Below are 22,739 nucleotides of genomic sequence, written 5' to 3'. Positions count from 1 at the left end.
TCATCTGCCCTTACTCAAGATGGCCACTGCCAGAAATGCCAGGGGGTGTTTTTCAAAATTATTTCTCAGCAAAATAAAGCATGGAGACATGGATGGATGGGGAGAGCTTGCTTTGAAAATGAAAAATGAATTATTTAGCATTTTTGGTTTGTGGAACTGTGATGCAGTGCAGTTCCACTTTAAGTTCTGTTTACAAAGATGAGTACAGAGTAGAAAGTAATTTTTTACACCTTTCTGGTTCACATACAGCTCTGTTCTTGCATATAAAGGCTAACATTCACTTATTCTGGCTCATTTAAGAAATTTAGGGCTGAGAGACAATGGCAATTTGGTAAATGTTTAAGTTATTAGGAAAGTGACAAAGAACACGGGAACAAGGAATTCTTCTGTTTTTCATGCAATCCCTGCTCCTTTTCAGAGGCCTGGGGCAGTGCTTTTTGTATTCCTATTCAATAAATTATTGAAAAAAACAGTATGGTATCTATTACAACCAGTCAGAATAGATCTTGTTCTGTTCTGCCTATAATAAAATAAATTTGGCTTGATAGTGGTTATTGTACTTTGCACTTAGCAGACTGCTGTTTGCATTAATTAAACCAGTTAACTTTATTACAGTGGAAAGTGCATAACGGTGAATGGTTTTAGAATAGATTACTAATTATATCTAAAGCCATCATTTTATTGTTTTCAATAGAAGGGGGGAGGAGGGGGGGGGGTTGCAACCCTTGGAAAGTTTTATGGTCTGGGTCCTATAAGTATATGTATATAATTTTTCAAGGAGATCCTCTCAAAACACTTGCTTACAAATCCAAAAAATGTATACAGAGATTGTACAAACAGAATGGAAATTTTGAGGCCAGCTTCATACAGAATGTGCAATATCTTGATGCTATTTGTAATATATTATTAAGAACATTTTTCCTTGCATTTTGTCCTATTTTGCCAACCAGGACAATTCTTACGTGAGCTGGATCCAGGACTGCCAGCAGAGGTTGCTGGGATGAGAGAGGGAGACCGTCTGCTAGCAGTAAATGATCAGAGTGTGCAGAACCTGGAACATGAAGAAATTGTCAACCTCATTCAGCAAAGTGGAAATCAAGTCAGTCTGGTTGTTATCAGCAATGAAGGAGACAGATTCTACACTGAGGTAATGGACTGATAATGATATAAAGGTTTAATGTGTCTCATCCCATTTCACATTTCAATATAAACACTTACAGGACCTTTTACAGAAATGATCGATGTTCTACTAACGTAAAGCCATGTCAGCACACATATATTACATTGTCAGATTGTGAAAAATGGATTAATGGATTTCTTGGCTTAATACATTATTTTAGCAAGACCTATATCTAAATAATGGATGCACTGAGATTTCTAGCCATATAGGAGCAAAAGTATAATAAGTAACCCCTGTTTCCCTTATAAAGGTGTCAAATCTCAGCATCTTCAGCTTCTGACATGAGAAATACAATGTTTTATGCTCTCACAAGACATGTGCGGTTCGTTTCATTAGAAATTAAAATTCGGACACATTTTTTGTTATTCAGGAATTTGGATGAATGTTAATTTCCAAATTACAATAGTAACGATATAAAACAAATCCAAAATAACAAATAAAAATTTCAGGGGAAATTTGAATAGATTTCAAATTAAATTCGAATAGTTTTTGAATTGAATTCAAATTGTTTTCGAATTGAACTCGAATAGTCTTCGAATCAAACTCGAATAGTTTTTGAATCAAACAGTTTTCAAATCAAATTCAAATACTTTCTAAATAGAATTCAATTAATTTTCTAATCAAATGTATGTTTCTGAAGAGAATAAAATAAAGTAGAATATAAAGAAGTAGAATGTAAAGAAGTAGAATAGAAAAGAATAGATTAGAAAATAATAAAATGGAAAGAATATAATCATCTTCTGAAACTCGAATTTCAAACAGAATGAATTTGAATAAAATAGAAAAGAATATAAAATAAAAGAATAGATTAGAATTTAAAAAAACTATAGAATTTAATAGAATAGAAAAAAAATAATATAACCATTTTCCAAAATTTCAATGAAATAAATTTGAATAGAATATATTGTAATAGAATAGAAAATATTAGAATTGACTAGACTAGAAAAGAAAATAATATAATTGAAAAAACAATAGAATATAATAGAAAGAACATAACCATCTTCTGAAATTCTAATTTCAAATAGAATAAATTTGAATTTGAGTTGAAAAGAATAAAATAGAAAAGTATAGAAAATAAAATAATAGAATAGAATGTAATAAACAATAAAAAGAACAGAATAGAAAGAATATAACAATATAACCATTTTCTGAAATTTGGAATAGAATAAATTTGAAATCGAACAGAAAAGAATAGAATAGAAAATAAACAAATAGAATAGAAACAATCAATAGAATAGAATGGAATAGAAAGAATATACCCATCTTCCAAAATTCAAATTTCAAATACAATAAATTCAATTTTGAATATATTAGAAAAGAATAGAATAGATTAGAAAAAAAACAATAGCATAGGATGGAATGGAATAGAAAGAATAGAACTATCTTCCAAAATCGAATTTTGAATAGAATGAATTTGATTCTAATGCAATTTGAATGAAATTTGATTTGAATGCATTTTGAATGAACTCGAGGCAAATGCAATTTGAATGGAATTTGATTAGAATGGAATTCAAAACATTTGAATTGATTTGAATTAATGAAACAAATTCCAAAAAACGAATTAAACTTATTTAACAGATTTACCTAAACAAATTATTGTAAATAACGAATCGAAACGAAAACTTTTTCATTATGCACATGTCTACTTCTTAGACACCTGTAAGAGATAATTTCCTCTAAAGTGACCCTGTCGGAGGGTTAGCAGCAGAAGCTTTGTGTTGAAAGATATCACTGCAATGCTATTAACACCAAAAATGTGTAATCTTCCACCTATAGTCTGCTGCATTATATTCCTCACCATCAGACTAGCTATTATATATACTGTATTTACGTACTGTGTACATTTATGTATACAATTATAAAGCGCCAATGCTTTTATTTTCACAAACTTTTCAAAGAACATTGGACCATTCACATTGGTCCTTGATCTTAATAACAAATAGCGATGCATTTACCATATTTCCTTATGCTGTTTTTCTCCTAATCAGATTGGTGTTTCACCCTTACTTTTTTATGAAGACCAAACCCTTGACAATGTGTCTTTTCATGTTAAAGAATCAAAAGGACAAATGTTGCAAGAATCCAAAATGAAACAGGTATGATAAATGATAGGGAACACACACTGCTGCCGGGTGCAAGGACTAATAACCCATGAATGGGTACTGAGAAAACCAAAAGGTTAAACATATATAGTTAACCCATTAACTCAAAAATAGGGATTACTAATATATTTAAATAATGTTGAAAAAAAATCACTAAAAGTAGGCCAAAGTCTTACAGCCAGCTGTGTTGATTACCTTAAGCAGCAAAAATTTGCAACTGTAGCATACTTTTCAGGTTTTAGGTGTGCTGTAACAAATGGCAGGTCAGATATCAGTGTGCTGCCACCAACAGTGGCGTAGCGTGGGGGGTGCAGGGGGGGGCCACTGGCACCAGGCGCAACATTTAGGGGGGCGCATCCCACGCCCGCCATCTGCGGGATCATAGCATCCCTTTACAGACATCTCAAGTCTCCCGCATTTCGCCCTGTACTCACGGACAACCGCGAGCGCAGGGCGATATCCCAGCAGGGCTGAGGATGGCAGTGTCAGAGGTGAGCTCAGCTGTAATGTAGGGAGCCGCTAATTGCCACATAGTACCATATCTTCATGCTACACCGGCTCACAGGCGGAGTGATATCAAGTGCACTCCGCCTGTGGGAGGAGGAGACATACAGAGGAAGCACGCAGCTCTGCTCTCTACTGCAGCCGTGTGCTTCCTCTGTATGACTCCTCCTCTCACAGGCGAAGTGCACTTGATATCACTCCGCCTGTGATCTTCCAGAGTCTCCCCCTGCTGTCCAGGCTGGCCGCCGATACGCAGTCTCTCCCCTCTGCTCCAGATCGCCTCCTTGAGTCGCCAGTGTCTGGACACAGAACAAGGTAAGTGATGTGCTGCCAGCCCCCGGGGGCCCAGGGAAGTGGGGGGGGGGTCAGTCAGTGTATGTGTCAGTGTATGGGGGGTCAGTGTAGGTGTCAGTGTATGGGGGGTCAGTGTAGGTGTCAGTGTGGGGGGGGGGGGGTCAGTGTAGGTGTCAGTGTGGGGGGGGGGGGTCAGTGTAGGTGTCAGTGTAGTGGTCTGTGTAATGGTCTAGTAGGTTTGTGTAGGGGGCGCAAATTACTTACTTTGCCCCGAGCGCTGACAACCCACGCTACGCCACTGGCCACCAATACATAATAGATACAAAGTGAAACCATGCAGCCACCAATATGCAATGATAGCGCCCTCCCTGCATTAGGGCAAAAAACTCCCCGAGGGAAAGGGGGTGGGACAGAGCACGCTATTGGTGCGCACGCAGGAGAGGAGGAGTGGACAGTTCCAACAGAGGAGTTCAGAAGAGGAGGCAAGGGGCTGCTCAGTGCAATACTATAGCACAGAGCAGGTAACTATAACATCTTTTTCCATTTTAATTAAAAAAAAAAATTAGGCTTTACAGTTACTTTATCCTCTTGGTGCATGGCTGCATGCAAATATGTGGCCTCTCAGCAGCTGGGGCTTGGTGCTGACCGCTGCATATTTGCATACATTAGTGCAAATACAGCTGTACCGAGAGCGTGCACCTTGCGCACTCCTGACGCAGTTACCGGTGGCTAACGGAAAGCTCAGCGATCGGGAGCTTTCTGATCATGTGATGGCCGTAACAGTCAATCACAGCGGTCACATGATCATAAAGGGCCTGGAGGTGCTGACTCCAAGGGGTTAAGGAGAAGGAAAGACTCTCTACTAAGTAAGCTCTTTAAATGTTTTGATAGGTAAATAGTGCTGCACTGCCAGTTCAGTGATTCCATGTCCTAGATACCGAAGTGCAGTGATTCAATAAACAATTTAAAATAGGATGCTCTAATACCTATAGAAATTCATACATCCTGCTACAGTACAATCTAAGTGCATATAGATCACATATAAAATTGCCAAGGTGCACCGTGCAATTATGCAGATTAAAAAAAGTGAATACTATTTCATTCCAAATGTTCGCAAATGAAACCATACAATAACTAAAATGAAATAAAAATATAAAAAAATAGTCCTTATTGTGTATCCCTTCACCGTTTAATTTTAAGTGTTCATTTATAATGCTTTCCATCATCAAGGAGACACCATTGTGCTCTCTAGCCTCTCACCTGAATTTTGCTTAGAATAAGCATGTAGTAATGTCTCCCCATTGGTGTTGCTGTGTATCCAGTTCGCCTCTAGGTGTCCTCTGTACTGTTCCCCAATGCTCTATTTTCTATGTTGGTAATGGGTACTCTCGCCATGTGATTTAGGGTGGGGTTACATAAAGGATATTCTCATGGTTTAGTAAGTTTTGAATAATTTATTAAAATAAGCAGCTAAAACTCACATTAAAAACCATGTATACGGCAACAATCCACGAGCGCAGCTCTCGTTTCCGTGTTTACATCACTTCGGGTAACCTCCACTCACGCCATACGCGTTGCGTCAAGCCCCTGTGACTTCTTCAGCAATACCAAACGGGGAGACATTACAACATGCTTATTCTAAGCAAAATTCAGGCGAGAGGCTAGAGAGCACAGTGGTTTCACCTGGATGAAGGAAAGAATTATATATGGACACTTAATATTAAATGGTGAAGGGATACAACATGGATACACAATGAGGACTATTTTTTTTATATATTTTTTTTTTCATTTTAGTTATTGTATGGTTTCATTTGTGATCATTTGGAATTAATTAGTATTCACTTTTTTGAATGTGCATAAGTGCAATAATCTATATGCACTTGGATTGTACTGCAGCAGGATGTATGAATCTGTATAGGTATTAGAGCATTCTATTTGAAATTGTTTTTTGAATCACTGCACTTTGGTATATAGGACATTGCATCCCTAAACTGGCAGCGCAGCACTATTTACCTATCATTGTATTTTGCTCAATAGCTGAGGATAAGCTGTAGAGTTCCAGCAGCAGCCATACCACCTGTTTACTACAAGACACACATATCGATGGCTCGAGAGTAAAACACCATATACACTGAAGCTTTAAATGTTGCCTTCCCTCTGCCTTTGTTAATGCTTCACACTGTTTCTAATAAACAGTGTAAATACCTATTTTTTTTATTTTAATCAGTTTTCTAGCACTCACATGACTGCACAGCTTCAAGTTCTGGGCAGCTGCTACAGCTGGTGAGAGGAGACCTCAACAATGGCCAGAACCTTGGGCCGGTGGAGTGACATCACTGCTATGGTAATCGCTCACCATTGCTGGTTCCCAGTGCAGCTGTTCAGGACCTGGAGCTGCGCAGTCACGTGAGTGCTAAGAAACAGATTGTGAAAAAGGTATTAACACTGCTAATTATTAGAGACAATGTGCAGCAGTTTTAAAAGCAGAGGTAAGGCAACATATAAAGCTCACATGGTATGACCATCACTTAGATGGCAAAGGAGAACTGAAGACTGCTAATGCAGTTCCTCTTTTCTGGTCCCTGAAAAGGATGTTGACAGAAATTACCTGACCAGTTAAGGGGTCTGAGCAGTGGGTGGCAGAACTACCAGGATTGCAGAGGTCGCACTTGCGACCGGGCCCTGGTGTTCCACCACTGTGGGGGTGGGCAGCGTTGTGAACCATCCATTACTGTAGGGACAGTTTGAAAAACAGTCTGTAAATCTAGTTTGCACTCAGGCAGCCCATACATTGATCGTTTTTTTTTCGTTCAACCATTGGGTTAACAAAAAAAAAAAAATATGATCCAATTTCCCCATCTACACATTCAAGGTGGATGGGGGAATCCTCCCACTGAGAAAGTGACTAGACTACCAGGGTCACACTTACACCTGAACACACATTGCAGTCTACATTTGTAAACACAGGTCAAAAATGGACTGATGGCACAACCACATGAAAGGGCGATTCCTCTTCTCTAATACTCATGGCTTGTAAATATTTGGATTGCACTAAATTATGATATGTTAAATGGGGCTATAAAGTAGAACTATGCTAAAGTAGAATATAAAGTGTACCATTCAAAATAGCACTATATTATATCTGTTAAAACTAGAGATCGACCGATATCGTTTTTTTAATGCTGATACCAATATTTTGGTCATCGGATATCGGTATTTTTTTTTTTACAGGTACTCCTTGTGGACGGATCTGGGAGTCTAAAAGACCCCAAACCCCTCCTCGGCACTGAAAAGCATTCAAAACGCCAAGTTTGGCTGTTTTGAGTGCAGTCAGTTTTTTTAATTTGGCGCCTAGTTTTTTACATGGAGACCCGATCAGAGCCGAATGCGGCTTTGATCAGGTCTTCGGCGGCCTTGCAGGTAGGATGCCTGGGTCTCCCAACCCACCGGAAGGCGGCGGGAGGGGGGGACATCCCCTCCCGCTCCTTGTAATGACAGCCGAGTGGCTTCTCAGCCGCATCGGTTGTCATTACAAGACAGCCGACCATCGGCTATGGACGCCAGTACTAGGGTGATGGGGTACAGCACTTTCACGAAATGTCGGCAATATCGGTAATCTCAGGGGCGGATTCCAAAATATCGGGGAAAGTGCATATCGGCCCGATATATCGGTGGTGCCGATAATTGGTTGATCCCTCGTTAAAGCATATCATTGATGTGTGGTACTGTATATAATATAATTGATAAGTCGTAACTGGTGCGTTTTTATATTATTATTCATAAATTCAATACGACATAGTAAAAAGTTGAAACAGAACTATGCTAAAATAGGATATTCAGTATAACACTAAAAAAGCACCATGCGATATCTGTTGCAAACAGGTTTTTTTTAATAAATTTTGTTTTTCATACAGGCAGAAACGTCATCACAGTCTGAAATACATAAGGATAACACAGTGGCACAGAACAGCGAAGAATAAAAGAAGCGTTTGCACCTTACATGTTATATTTACTTTCCATGATGTACAGTATATTTTATTAATAAGTTCAGTATCTTTAATTTAAACAAATATATGTAATCTGTACTACAATATCTAGCATTGTCACTTTTCTTTTTTTTGTGGATCACACATTAAAGAAAAACTATAGGCAATTTTTTTTTTCATTTTGGATAGATTAAGAAAAGGTTATAACTCCTGCCAGATTTTTTTTTTCTCCATCTGTGTCTCAGTGCTGAGATTTCCCTTCACCTCCTGTCCCATAACCAAACAGGAAAGGAGAGGAAATCCCTGCAATTTAAAGGAATTCCATGGGGACCCTAAGGTCACCAGAACTAGTGTCCCCATTGGAAGATTTACCCTCTATTACAACCCAAAATGTGGGATTTTCTTTTACTTTCACTTTCAATGTTGATGGTAAACATGACAAATGGAGAGAGTGATCTCCCTAACTGGGGCACAGACAGCAATAAAAAACTAACAGCAATTCTAGCTCTTCTCCACTCTATCTAAAACTTAAAAAAAAGTTTTGCCTTCTAGTTTTACTTTAGTTTAGACTATATGGTGAAGATAAAGTGACAATACATCTGAAACTGATGTTTTTTATGGGAGCGACTCCATGGTAAGAAGGGGACAAAACTGGAAGATGTCAATGTTAGGCACCTGCAGCTGTACAACATAAATATTCCCTGACTGTGAGCCATAGGTGGTGCATACAGTTGATAGAAATCAATGATTGTACTCAGGTATACACGGCTACTTGTGTAAACATGATCATGTGTACAGATTTACAAATCTGGTTAAAGACTGCACCCAGTGGTGTATGTCCACACTCATGTGCGTGTTTAGGCAAGTACTGGCATATACAAGCATACAACCATTGATGTTATGGGTGGCAATAAGGCTCCCAGGCAGCAAAATACTTAAGCATTTTACATTGTACAGACCCAGGCACCCATGTGCACAGGACCGGGACAAGGGACGGCTGCCCTTGAGGCAACAAGTATTGTAGGGATGGGGCATCATAAGTTACTTCTGCTATTAGGCTGACAGGAGTTGTGACAGCAGCATCACTACTTCTGTCAGCTCAGCGCTGACAGTGGCAAAGAGAGGAGGAGAGAGCCTTGAGGAGGTGTGGGCTGAGCTCTCTCCCCCCTCCTCCTCATAAGTTTGCACATTATGGAGGGGGGGGGGTGCAATTTGGCATCTTTGCCATGGGCACTGGATAATCTTGTCCCGACACTGCTTGTGCATGGGGCCTTGGAGTCCTTGACTGTTATATTACACAGTACTTTTTTCAGAGCACAACTCCCGCACACCAACGCAGTGGTATGAACTGGCCATTAGCTGCCCAACGCAGTCCCATAGCCCCTGGTGTAAATGTATCCTGAGAGAGAGAAGAAACCGGTATGTGATTTAATCCACATGCATCTTAATGTCAGCAATCTTTTAAACATTATATTTTACATTTTAGCTTATTTTCTAGTTTAGTTTTTGGATAGAAGAGGAATGATCACATAAGTGAGTAATAGAACACCTTTGGGGTAAACTAGAGTGGAGACTGTGAGCTTGGCATTCTTGTCCACATCAGTGCCTGTCCTCACGAATGCGCTTCTGAAAGAATGGTCAAAAATTCCCATGGACACACTCCTAAACATTGTGGACAGCCTTCCCAGATGAGTTTAGGGTGTTAAAGCTGCAAAGGGTGGGCAACTCAATATTGAACTCTATGGACTAAGACTGGGATGCCATTAAAGTTTATGTGCAGGTAAAGAAAGGCGTCCCAAAACTTTTAGTAATATAGTATATGTATATATATATATATATATATATATATATATATATATATATATATATATATATATATATAGCAGACTTGATTGATCACTTGGTCTTTTTTCTGCTGTCAATCTTCTATGAAATTTGTAGCATGTGCTTCTCTCAAGATTCACACTAATGAAAGCCTGGTCTAGTTGTAGTTATGTCTGATACAGATATCCACATGTTACAATACTCTTTATTTCTTATTCCTAAGACTTCTAAAAAAATGCACTTAAAGAATCTAGTTATTGCCACCAGTATTGCCTATGGTCTCCCAACAGCTCTTTCCTCATTACTCATGTAGCACCCTCCTAAGTAGGTGCTGGAGAGAGAGTATAGTTTTGGATATTTTCTGCTTACCAGAAAGATTGCCAGGTAAATCTATATTGTTCTCTGCCTACCAGAGAGCAGGATCTGCTAGTGAGGTCTGCTCATGGTGCTCAGGTACAGCTCTGATTATCTGAAGTGTTTCACACTGGTCCAATAGGGAGGCATATTGGACAGTGGGAGGAAACCAGGCAAATGAGTGCACAGGCATTTAGTACAGCCCTGGTGATTGGCAGAGGAAAGTGCATAAGTGCATGCTGGGATACTGTATAAATGGCAAGATCACATGTGCTCGGGCTCTTTCAGCTGGAGAACGGAGTACTGGAGGGAGGGGGGGGGTCTGCCTCCTCCTCTGTAGAGGTTGCCATGTGGCCCCAGGTGATTGACCTGAGGGCCTAAAGAGTAGAGAGGAACTGAACCTGGAGGTCCTGCAGAGCTGACTGGAAGGGAGACACTGGAAAGGATCTGATTCTGCATACAGTGAGTACAGATCTGTGTTAAGGGGCCTGTCTTGAGGGGGGGCATCCTTTCAGCTAGAAGAGTCAGTGGACAGGTGTCAATTAAGGGGATGCTAGAGAGTGTCCTGAAGATAATGTAGTTCATCAAGTCTGTTGCTGGAGAGAGAGCAAGGAGACTTAACGCTTTCCATACCTGTGGCAGTATGGTTAAAGCAGTGTGACTGCTTCCACAAGTATCCAGGTGAGGCCAAGTGGAAGTTGTCCTTATCAAAAGTAAATAGTTCAAGTTGGAGTATCCCACTATTCCCTTCTTCCATCCAAGTTCCACAATAAATACCAAAAACCAAAACCCGTGGACTGCTTATTGAGTAACGAGCCATTGGGAGTAAGGATGAATGTGTGAACTGTCCATAAGTAAATGTCTGCAGGTAATCAGAGGAGGCCCAAGAAGTCATCATACAGCAAGCCCTAAGAGGACAGTGCTACACTAACTTACAATGAGTTATTTTGCACTGACGTCACCAAATCTCCTGACACTACCAGTCAGGGGAGCAGTGCCGTTGGTTTCACATTGCAGATACACAGTTGTGCCCACAGCCTAGAAGTGCCTAGGCACCTTCCCATTCCAGGAAGTGTTCTGCTAGTTTTTAGGAAGAATTCCAGACAAAAAGGGACATTTTTTATGGTACGGCTTTGGCACAGTTATCTGGCATGTCAGGCTAGCTCTGTTCATTTCTGTTTTATTAGAAAAAATTAATAGACTATTGGAAGAAATGTTCCAGCCTGTCTGATTGCTAACAGAGCAAACAGCCATCTTCTGCATTCAGCGGGTACATTTTTTCACACTCCATAAACAGGGAGATTACACAATAGCATTGAAAATGCTTGTCCTATGAAATAACCTGAACCTGTGTATGGCAAGCTTTGCTCAGTATATGATCTGTATAATCATGTAACTGGTAAATAAGCAATACATAGAATTTAGCATACAGTTGTAAGGAAAAAAGTGTAAATCTTAATTGTTAAATGTCAAGAGGATTTAATCCACAGTCCTGCAGCATCTGTTTGTATTGATGATGGATTGAAAGAGATTCACTTGTCCATTTCTGCTCAGCCAGGGTAAGCTTTTGCAGTAATTGATCCAAGCATGACTAAGAGAGAGAGAGAGAGAAACCAGACACAGTTAGAAGTTATCTAGCATTTTCATTTTCGGAATCAGCCAACTTCACACTGCCCATATACAGTAGATTCCGGCAACATTAAATTAAATTCTGGTGCTGGTTTAGGTTTGGCTGGCAATGATTAGCTGCAGGAGTGCTTTGGATACTTTTCCTGTACGGCATTCTTTCTTTTACTAAATTTTCTATATTCACAGTGGGGTTTGCCTGATGTGCAAATTATATTTTATAGCTCCCTCCCCTGATAATTTGACATTGGGCCTAATCAATATAATTCTTCATTGGCTCCAATAACCAGAGGTTCTATATATCTCTCCATTAGCCCTTATAACCAGACCCCTTTTACCTATAAAATTCTCCATTAGCCTGAATATTTAGACCCCTCCTATCTATATATTACTCCATTGACCCCAATAACCAGAACCTACATATCTATATAATTTTCCATTGGCCCTAATAACCAGGCCCCTCCGACCTATAACTGAGTACACACTTGAATCTGGAACTACACTGTCTTTTAGGGTACATGTGCTTTTCTCAAAATAGATGTATTGAATACTGTTGTAATAAATATTACACATTTCTTAATCTAATAATGTCAGTATTAGGTTTAAATAATAAGGCAACCAGGTAATTTGTACATCTTTAAAATATTTGCTACACTGCCATGATTGTATATTGTAAAATATGTTGAAGTGATTCTTGAAAACTTTTTTAGGAAATAAATACTTTATTTGCCATTATATCTCTTGTGTTTAGATCTTTAGGATTGGAGAATCTCAAATCCATCACGTACATTCCTGAGCACTGGAATTTAGATATCCTATTGGGTGGATGCAGCCAGTGTTGGGGGTAACTAGTTACAAAGTAACTGATTACAGTAACTACATTACTTTTTTGGTAACTAAGTAATGTAACTAGTTACAATACTAATATTGGTAACTACACTACTTTACTAGGCTATAGGAGGTAACTACACTACTTTACTAGGCTATAGGAGGTAACTACACTACTTTACTAGGCTATAGGCAGTGGCGGTTCTACATTAAATTGCTCCCCGGGCAAGACTCCCTCCCGGCACCCCCCCCCCCCCAAAAATAAAAATAACATGACAACATAACAATAAATGCAGAGTGCCACAGCATTTCCCCCAATAAATGCAGAATGCCACAGCATTGCCCCCAATAAATTCAGAGTGCCACAGCATTGCCCCCAATAAATGCAGAGTGCCACAGCAATGCCCCCAATAAAAGCAGAGTGCCACAGCATTGTTGCCCCCAATAAAAGCAGAGTGCCACAGCATTGTTGCCCCCAATAAATGCAGAGTGCCACAGCATTGCCCCCAATAAATGCAGAGTGCCACAGCAATGCCCCCAATAAATGCACAGTGCCACAGAAATGCCCCCAATAAATGCACAGTGCCACAGCAATGCCCCCAATAAATGCACAGTGCCACAGCATTGTTGGCCCCAATAAATGCAGAGTGCCACAGCATTGTTGCCCCCAATAAATGCAGAGTGCCACAGCATTGTTGCCTCCAATAAATGCAGAGTGCCACAGCATTGTTGCCCCCAATAAACGCATTGCCCCTTTTCAATGTAGAGCGCCACAGCACTTCCCCCTTTAATGCAGAGCGCCACAGCAATGCCCCCTTTAATGCAGAGCGCCACAGCAATGCCCCCTTTAATGCAGAGCGCCACAGCAATGCCCCCTTTAATGCAGAGCGCCACAGCAATGCCCCCTTTAATGCAGAGCGCCACAGCAATGCCCCTTTTAATGCAGAGCGCCACAGCAATGCCCCCTTTCAATGCAGAGCGCCACAGCACTGCCCCCTTTAATGCAGAGCGCCACAGCAATGCCCCCTTTAATGCAGAGCGCCACAGCAATGCCCCTTTTAATGCAGAGCGCCACAGCAATGCCCCCTTTAATGCAGAGCGCCACAGCAATGCCCCCTTTAATGCAGAGCGCCACAGCAATGCCCCCTTTAATGCAGAGCGCCACAGCAATGCCCCCTTTAATGCAGAGCGCCACAGCAATGCCCCCTTTAATGCAGAGCGCCACAGCAATGCCCCTTTTAATGCAGAGCGCCACAGCAATGCCCCCTTTCAATGCAGAGCGCCACAGCACTGCCCCCTTTAATGCAGAGCGCCACAGCAATGCCCCCTTTAATGCAGAGCGCCACAGCAATGCCCCTTTTAATGCAGAGCGCCACAGCAATGCCCCCTTTAATGCAGAGCGCCACAGCAATGCCCCCTTTAATGCAGAGTGCCACAGCAATGCCCCCTTTAATGCAGAGCGCCACAGCAATGCCCCTTTTAATGCAGAGCGCCACATCAATGCCCCCTTTAATGCAGAGCGCCACAGCAATGCCCCCTTTAATGCAGAGCGCCACAGCAATGCCCCCTTTAATGCAGAGCGCCTCAGCATTGCCCCCTTTCAATGTAGAGATGCCATGCCAGAGTGCCACTTTTCAATGCAGAGCGCCAGCGTTCCCCCCCCCCCCCCGAGACCCGTCCGTGCACAGCACTTACCTCACTTCTCTTCAGTCCTCCCGCGGCGCCTCCTCCTCGGTCAATGGCGCGTGGGGTTTGCCTTTCGGCCAATCAGGAAGCGGGAGGACCCGCTCCCTGATTGGCCAGGAGGAGGATCAGTGTGACAATAGCGAATTTTCATTCGCTATTGTCACACAATGGGCGGGCTCGGGGGGAGCAATGCTCTGCTCCTCGGCTCGGCTCAGCTGCGGCGGTTTTAGGCATGGGCGAACGGGGCTCGGGCGGTCCGGTACCATTTGATCCACGGACCGGTACCGGTCCGCGGCCCGGGCATGCCGCCCCCCACGTGTTATGAAAAAATGCCGCCCCGGGCGGCTTCCCCGTTCGCCCGTGCCTAAAACCCCCACTGGCTATAGGAATGCGCTTTCCTGCGTTACCCAAGCCGTGCGATACAATCGTTATTTCGAAGAATAGAGAGGGATGAAGTTTATGAATTTTTGTTGCACTTTATGTTTTATTCTGTTTTTTTCAGCTTTTGTTCTCATGTTTCCCAAAGCCTGTGTTTATACAATAAACTCTATGCAGAAAGAGTGTCATGTATCTTCTTCTACACGGTCAATTAAGAAAGAGGAAAGTAAAGTAATAAGTAGTGAAGTTACTTTTCAAATGCAGTAACTAGTAAAGTAATCTTGTTACAATTTACAGAAGTAACTAGTAACTAGTTACATTTTTTGAGTAACTACCCCAACACTGGATGCAGCTGTATTCATGACAAGTTTTCTGTGACCAAAAGCTTAAAACTTTTAAAATGTAAGATGTGTAAATGATGGTTAATGTAGATAGGAAAGTATATTGCAAAGGTTAGTGTTACTAAACGCACAACAGTAAAATCAGTCTGTACATGCAATAAAGCATGCTTGTTATACTCACTGTGGAACCTAAGGGGTTAATACTCTGCATTTTTTTAAAAAGGCTGTTTGATCCTGTATTCTCTGTTCCTCCCCTTCTTATAGTCCAGAATCCATCTGCTGATATTACAGAGCCTTGGGGGCACTCTGCACATGCTCAGTTTGGTGTGCATTGCTAGAGAGTTTTTTTTTTCTTGGGAGTGTGCATGTGATCAGCACAGGGCCAATCAGCACTGTCCAGACAGAGGGTCAGGGGTCCTGCAGCCTCATAGGGCAGTCAGAGGAGAATGAAAACCCCTCCTACAAGCTTTAACCAAACACTGATGAAGTCCCAAGACTGTTCTAACTGTTGATGAGTAAAGGTATTTAGCAGTTTATATTTACTAAAATAATTGCATTTCTATGCTCTGTGTATGCTGGGAGACCAGAAATAGGGAATGCAGGGTCCTGGGTTTAGGAACACTTTAAAGTATTTGTTAATGGAATATAGTATAATAACACTGCAAGGAAGGGAATATTGTCTTTCTACCAAAATAACATTTTAAATATTTATTGTACAAATGTTTCGTTTTTTTATTTCCATTTTGTTTGGCAGTCATATGACCGATCAGCCTCCTTTGCTTTGTTTTTCCCCTTGGAGTGGAAGAATATAGTGTGTGGAAGGAGGATGACCTCACACACAGCAGGAAAGCACACTCCCCATCTGTTCCAGCAGCTGCCGTGTTGACAGTGTGGCTCTTGCAGGGAGCCGCTGTGAATCAACACAGCAGGGCTGAACAGGAGGCATGGTGGCCAAACTGACTACGTGAGATACAGGCATGCTGTGCGTGAGCACAGCATCCTGCATCTCTATTCAGATAGCATACAATGCATTCATAAAGTATTCAGACCCCCTTAATTTTTTTCCATTTTGTTATGTTGCAGCCTGATACTACAGTTGTTTAAATTTATGTTTTCTCTAATTAATCTATGCTCATTACCCCATAATGAGAAAGTCAAAACAGAATTTTAGAAATGTTTGCAAATGTATGAAAAAGGAAAAACTGAAATATCACATTGGCATAAGCGCAACATAACAAAATTGAAAAAAAGTGAGAGGGTCTGAATACTTTATGAACTGTAGATAAATAAACTGACCATGCCAGCACAGATTTGCTTCTGTGCTGGGCGTAGACAGAGTGAAAACGGCCAAAGGGGGCTAACTGGCAGGACCACCAGGTACTTCAGGGGAAAAAAGGATGTCAATAAAGAGCAGGATACATTTTACCCACAACAACATAGATAAACAGACACATAGATGTGATTTTGGTTTTTGGGATAATATACCTGTACCTTTTAAGCAGAAGCCCCCCCCCCCCCCCCTTTCCCTGGTGATGACTCCATTGCAAAAAATATTGACAACCTTGAGGGTCATTAATAGAATATATTATTTGATTTTTTTCCTGCAGATCTGACAAATGTCTTGCATCAGAACTATTGCCCGTGATGCCTCTGCCTGCATTTTTTGAGATGCCTTTCTAACCAAATCCTCCTGCTGATGGGCCTCTAGTGGCTTATCTAGGTTCCCTATAACTGGTATATAAAATGACCTTCTATACATTTCACGTGTCCATATTCTGCATGAAGACAGACATATTTTCCACATGCACAGCTCTTTTGTTGCCTGACTCTGATTGTGTCCAAGTCCCGTAGGGCAGTGTTACTGCTAATCTCAATGAAAAGTTGTACAAATTTGTAAATGGTAATTTCATGAATCTCCCTACGTAAATCTAAATTTATGAGTATTGGAAACCAACCAAAGCCACTTCATACACCATAAACATGTCTTGATGCCTGTACACCTCTGTCAGAAAGAGCAGCCAGGTTTGGTTCCAGCCTCCAGTCTAGTGGCCTTGGTGCTTCCTTGGGACCCCTAAAGATATGCCATTATACATGAAAATAAAGGTAATATTCCCCCTGATTTTTTTTTTCATCAACAGTAAGGGTTCATACAGATGGACACTAAGACACATATAGAATTTTCCTATGTGACTTTGTCTGTGCAGCCACTGTTTCTGCATTCACTTCTATGGGCTGCCTGCACACAGTTCTAAGGTGGATGCAGGCACAGCAAAAAGTGGCTCAGCACGGAGGATGGTTTACAGCACGTCTGAATAAAACCTAAGAGAATATTACCCATCAAGAGTAAAAAATATATTTTAGAAGGGTAGGAAGTTCCAACCTTTTCTCACTTTACTAACAATTTTGTTTCTTTTTGTGTCCCCATGGAGAGATTCCCTACCACTTCCTGTGCTGACAGGAGGTAAAGGAAAATCTCCCCAGGAAAGACACATATGGCCATAAAAACCCTTCCTAACCCTATCCAAGTTAGAGGGTGTGGGGCAGGAAGCATAGAAATGGGATTTTAAGGCATACCATAGAAAAAAAAACAGTCACAATCATACCGTACACATGTGGGGTACATGTTTAGATAAATAGTGTGAGACTTAGGCCGGCCATACACAGTTCGTATCTCAGCGGGTTCAACCCATGGCTGCGGGAAAGAAATTTGCACCGTGTATGGCCGAACTTAATTGGGTTTTTGCTTGTTTCTGCTAATAGCTGTCTATATGTTGCAGTATTAGTAGTAGAAGCAATTACTTACATGCAGTGTAGTCTCATATTCTGCCTCCATGTTTTCAAGGTCGCTCCTCAATTCTGTGATTTCAGCTTCTTTCTCTTGTGCCATGTGCTCCGATTCTTCTTTAAGGGTCCGCAGAGCTTCTTGGCTTATGGCTGTTGATGGTAAAAATGAAGAAAAGATATCAAATGTGACAAATGTTCATGCATAAATAATTTTGCTTGTGCTGTTAACATTTATCTTAACCCAAAAAAAAAAATGTAATGTATCGCAGTTTAGCAATTCTTAGACGTGCTGTCTGTATTCGTTTTATTTTTATTCAGGGTCAGACTTTTTGCTGCAAGTACTAAAAAATTATTGTTGACTTCCTGTGCATTGACCTCTAATTTCAAATTACAATTTTATCTGCTGTGGACTATTAGCTATCTCCTCCTAAGTAATGGAGATGAGGAGAGGGGAGGTATGTATTTGTATTTCAAATGAGAACAGAAAGTGTGTTTCTGGCATGATCACCAGATAAAAAAGGAAAAAAAACAAAAGAAAGAAACAGATACAACTGTCCCATCTAAGGACTGGTAAGCTGTGACATAGTTGGTCAAGAATATAAAAATGGGGATATTGCTGCGCTAAAATGTAAAGATAAAAACATACATGAATAAAAAGTCAACAGACCAAATGAAAGCAGCCAGCACCTGATCTAGAATCAGAAATACCAGATCTAAATAGCAATATAGAATGGGATTGGTGCAGCGCTAACACAATTGAATCCACAGTCCATACAAATGTTCAAATGGATTAAATACAAAAGTGCAGTAAACAAAAGTTCATCAGAGAGTGCTCCAATAAAGAAGGGAAACTGTCCACCACTTCAAACTTGGAAAAAGCCCCGAGTGCAGGAACCGCCACCAAGATAATAAATGTCCTCTTACCAAATTGCAATGACCCCCATTACAAGGATCAAAGACAGCCTGTGTGATCAAATCAGTGCCCAGATCGACATGTATCGATTCCCAGTGTTCCCTCAGCAGCTCCGACCGGAACAAGTGAACATAAGGAAAAGAGGGACAACTCCAATAGTGAAGTACGTTCACAGGTTTATTCAGTAAAAGCAGAGTGGCAACTCACGTTTGCATGAAGAAATCACAGCATGTCTCGGAGCTATACTCTCAGAACCTTTGTTTCCAACCAATAAAATGGCCGCCGTGTCTCCTTGCTGGCCTCAGCACGACGAACCGCAGGCTCCTCCTCCGACCGGTTTCGTCAACACGTGACTTCGTCAGGGGATGTGGCCTATGGCAGAACGTCTTTCCTTATATGCTGGGTGAGACAGGGCGGAACTCGCTGCGTCCAATCCGGAGCCAGCAGGAAGAGGTCATGCCAAACCATCAACAGGAAGGAGAGCGACGACCTGGAACAGGATGTGTGACCTTTGAATGTCAACATCCGGAGCTAAACCCGGAATTGGAGACCGCAAACAGCGATAAACCGATCAAATATTAACATGATTGCACAAGAGATATATGTGCCTTATATTTCAAAGGACTTCTAGTGCATATTTGATCTTAAGAAAGAAACCTTATTTAAAAGAGCTTCAAAACGGGGGAAACCTATAGGTAACCAGGGGAACAGTGCTCTACTCTAGCCGTGCTAGACTTTGCAGGGAAACACCGCCATCTAGCGGCCAGAAACAAAAATTCCCGAGAGTGCTCCATTACATAACTTACATTGACATGAAGGGAAAATTATAAATGTAACTAAAAATGTGAACTAAATATGATACACAATATGACAGTTTAATAGCATCACAAAAAATATAGAATAAAAACATTTAAAACTATCCCACAAATAAAAACAAAATAAAATTATGATAACCAACAGTGCAGAACATACTGAAAACCCCTTCATCAGGCATTATTGATAAAGGAATTAATACCCCAATCAATATTTAACCCGTGAGGGGCGTAGGTCTTCAACCGATAAATCCAGCTGGTCTCTAGTTGTGAGACACCTCTGGTACGGTTACTACCCCTCCAACTGCCTGAAAATTTATCAATGCCTAAAAAGACAGTGCCTTTGGGGTCATTCCCATGACATTCATCATAGTGTCTAGAGACACTATGTTTTGGGAATGCCTTCAGTATATTCGCCACATGTTCCTGCAACCGCACGTGTAACTTTCGTATCGTCCTACTCACATATTCACGGCCACAAGGGCAACGTAGTAGGTAGACAACGTGCCGTGTGGAACATGTGATGAACGGCTTGATTTTAACATTACGTTGTGTGGCATTGGAAAAGAACGTCTCAACCCTCCTAGACCTACAAGCATTAACCTTGCAGATGGCACAACCTCTACATGGATAAAAACCACCCCTCTCCTGAAAAAAAGAGATGGTCTTAGGTGGATCCACAATGTTGGGGGCCACTTGAAGCCTCAGCGGAGGCACACCCCTAAAAATGACTTTAGGAGCTTCAGGTAGTACAGGGCCCAGGAGGCTGTCGTTCTTTAGGATGTGCCAATGCTTCCTGATCAATTTTTTAACAGAGAAATGCTGAACGGAGTATGATGAAAAAAAGGCAAACTGAAAATCATCATTACTCTCACGTTCTCGTGGTACCAACAGGTCAGCCCTATTACGGGAATCTGCCTGCATAAGGGCTGTTTCAAGATCCTGTTCTTTATACCCCTTCTCCAAAAACTTGGACTTCAAGGAGCTAGCCTCCCGCAGGAAGTCCGCTCTATTGGAACAGTTCCTCTTGAGTCTGAGGAACTGACTGACAGGAACGGATCTAAGCCACGACACATGGTGGCAACTAGATGTGTCAATAAATCCGTTCCTGTCAGTCTCCTTGAAGAAAGTAGAGGTTTCAAGGGAACTACCAACCACTTTAATTTTAAGATCTAGAAAATGAATTTCAGATCTACTGCATTCGTGCACCAATCTAATTCCTCTGTCATTGTCATTCAGTGCAGAGATGAATGATTCAAGGGACTCAGAGTCACCATCCCATAGGAGGAGGATGTCATTGATGTACCTCCGCCAGAGAACTATCTCTGGTCTCGGAACGTCACCGATGACATCCTCCTCCCATTTGGCCATGAACAGATTGGCCATACTTGGCGCAAACTTCGCGCCCATGGCCACCCCCTTATTTTGTCTGTAATAAGTGCCATTGAACCAGAAGAAATTATGGGCCATAGCATAATCCAACAGGGATAAGATGAATTGACTCTGGTCAAGTTGAAAAAAAAGACACAAGCCCATCTAGAAAAAAATGTTATATGTTTCATTTTTGTTTATGGGTTTAAATTCTTTTACACATTGATTAATTCAATTAACCATTCTAAGTCCTGACTGATTTGAACACAACCTAATGATAAATGTAATGTGCTGTGATCAAGGCTCATCAACGAAACGCGTTAGCACCTTGTCTTTTTACTCACTGAGGCGTGACAATAAAGAATTGGAAGATTTACAGAGTTGCCGGCTGTCCTTTTGCTTGATATTGTAACCTATGGTGTTTGGAGAGATCACCGCAGCCTGTGCACCTAATGGACGTTTCCATTCACCTGATGTTTCCACTGTTCTGAGCGACGTGGTTTTTGTTTAATGCTAATGATAAATGTATAAAGTTGCAACATTTCTGTTAGTAGTACTACCTTTTCTTGGTGTTCTCATAAATATATTAGTCTTAAACAATATAAATGTAGCACCACTCTCACACCCTGAAGGCCGGATAGCTCCTCCAGGGGCAGGGGCAAGCTAGCATTTCACCCCAGGGCTGAGTCTATGGCTAAAATGGGGGGTGAGAATAAAAAGGAGATTGGGCACCAGTCACTCTCTGTCTTTTTAAGCTTTTATTGCAGAACATAGCAGATTATTTACAGACTCTCTAGATCAATGTCCAGCTTCATGGTGTCAGAACCTTCAACCCGACCTGGCAACACTGTAAGCACTTTCTCAAATTTCAAGGCGTCTTCCACGTGAGTCGTCAGACTTTTCTTAGAGACCAGCCTTCTTCCTGGCTCTCTCCAGCAAGGGGCCTCCCCTGGGTCTTACCCTTGCCACAGCTTTCTTCAGACCAGAGAGGACAGCTTCAGCACGTTAGGCCCTAAAACAGGCTATTGGACCAAACAGCAGAGCTCCATCCAGTAGCCCCTCCACAGCCTACGGCAAGAGAGAGAGCACATGGCCTGTCCCAAATATTTACATCCTCCCCAGCATGCACAAGTGGCTTAATCCTCCTACTGGATTGGTTGAAGAAAAACATAAATATTCATAACTTAGTTTTGTTTGTGAAATCTCATACTATGGCCATTGATACCAGTGACATCTACTGGGGACAGTAAGAAATCACAAGCCAATTTAAAGCAGAACTTCACCCAAAAGGTGAAAGTATTTGTAGCTGCTGACTTTTAAAATTTTGTTTACAGAGTAAAGATCCTCTTTAAGCCTAGGGAAAAACCAGGTGAAAAATTATACAATCAGTCTGAGCTAACTACAACCCAGCCGGGGGGGGGGGGGGGGGGCTAAGTAAACATGTAAAGAATATATCTACAAAACAACATTAGATTCTCTTTGAAATACAGAATTTGTAATATATGCACCATGTCTGTACATACTCTATGTTCACTGGTTTAATACAGGGGTTTATTTCTAACATACACAGTTGTAGTTTTAATTTGGCCACCTCTTCCTCCAGGGCTTCTATACGTGATGAGCTCTGCTGTTCCAAATCTTGATGCTGACGAGTCATTTCTAAACATGAAGAGAATAAATAGCAAATAAAGACAATATGTTATACAGAAGCATGAAACAGTTTTTTATATGCTTTTTATGACCCATTTAATTTCCA

General features: G+C 41.2%; 2 protein-coding genes and 1 long non-coding RNA gene across 3 annotated transcripts in view; 1 reads left to right on the top strand and 2 right to left on the bottom strand.

Annotated features, from left to right (window-relative positions):
* Positions 1-8,189, top strand: part of NHERF4 (NHERF family PDZ scaffold protein 4) — a 66,050-nt gene extending 57,861 nt beyond the window's left edge. The window contains exons 8-10 of the mRNA XM_082274552.1: positions 951-1,147; positions 3,169-3,276; positions 7,995-8,189. Coding sequence (XP_082130678.1) covers positions 951-1,147; positions 3,169-3,276; positions 7,995-8,060 — 371 coding nt within the window. The 3' untranslated portion in view covers positions 8,061-8,189. The remainder of the gene's footprint in view (positions 1-950; positions 1,148-3,168; positions 3,277-7,994) is intronic.
* A 3,230-nt stretch (positions 8,190-11,419) lies between these two features.
* The window catches only part of DRC12 (dynein regulatory complex subunit 12 homolog), a 60,247-nt gene continuing 48,927 nt past the window's right edge, over positions 11,420-22,739 (bottom strand). Inside the window, exons 5-7 of the mRNA XM_082274554.1 lie at positions 22,550-22,642; positions 17,907-18,037; positions 11,420-11,835 (exon numbers count right to left, since the gene is read on the bottom strand). Of these exons, the coding sequence (XP_082130680.1) occupies positions 11,707-11,835; positions 17,907-18,037; positions 22,550-22,642 (353 nt within the window). The 3' untranslated portion in view covers positions 11,420-11,706. The remainder of the gene's footprint in view (positions 11,836-17,906; positions 18,038-22,549; positions 22,643-22,739) is intronic.
* Positions 12,087-12,584, bottom strand: LOC309568775. The gene is made up of 3 exons (XR_014226051.1): positions 12,291-12,584; positions 12,209-12,247; positions 12,087-12,165 (listed from the first exon to the last, which is right to left on the bottom strand). It is a non-coding gene; the product is annotated as an uncharacterized lncRNA (long non-coding RNA).

This window comes from Pelophylax lessonae (genome assembly GCF_965119305.1).
Source record: "Pelophylax lessonae genome assembly, chromosome: 12".
NCBI lineage: Eukaryota > Metazoa > Chordata > Amphibia > Anura > Ranidae > Pelophylax > Pelophylax lessonae.
This window is presented reverse-complemented; position numbering and strand designations above follow the sequence as displayed.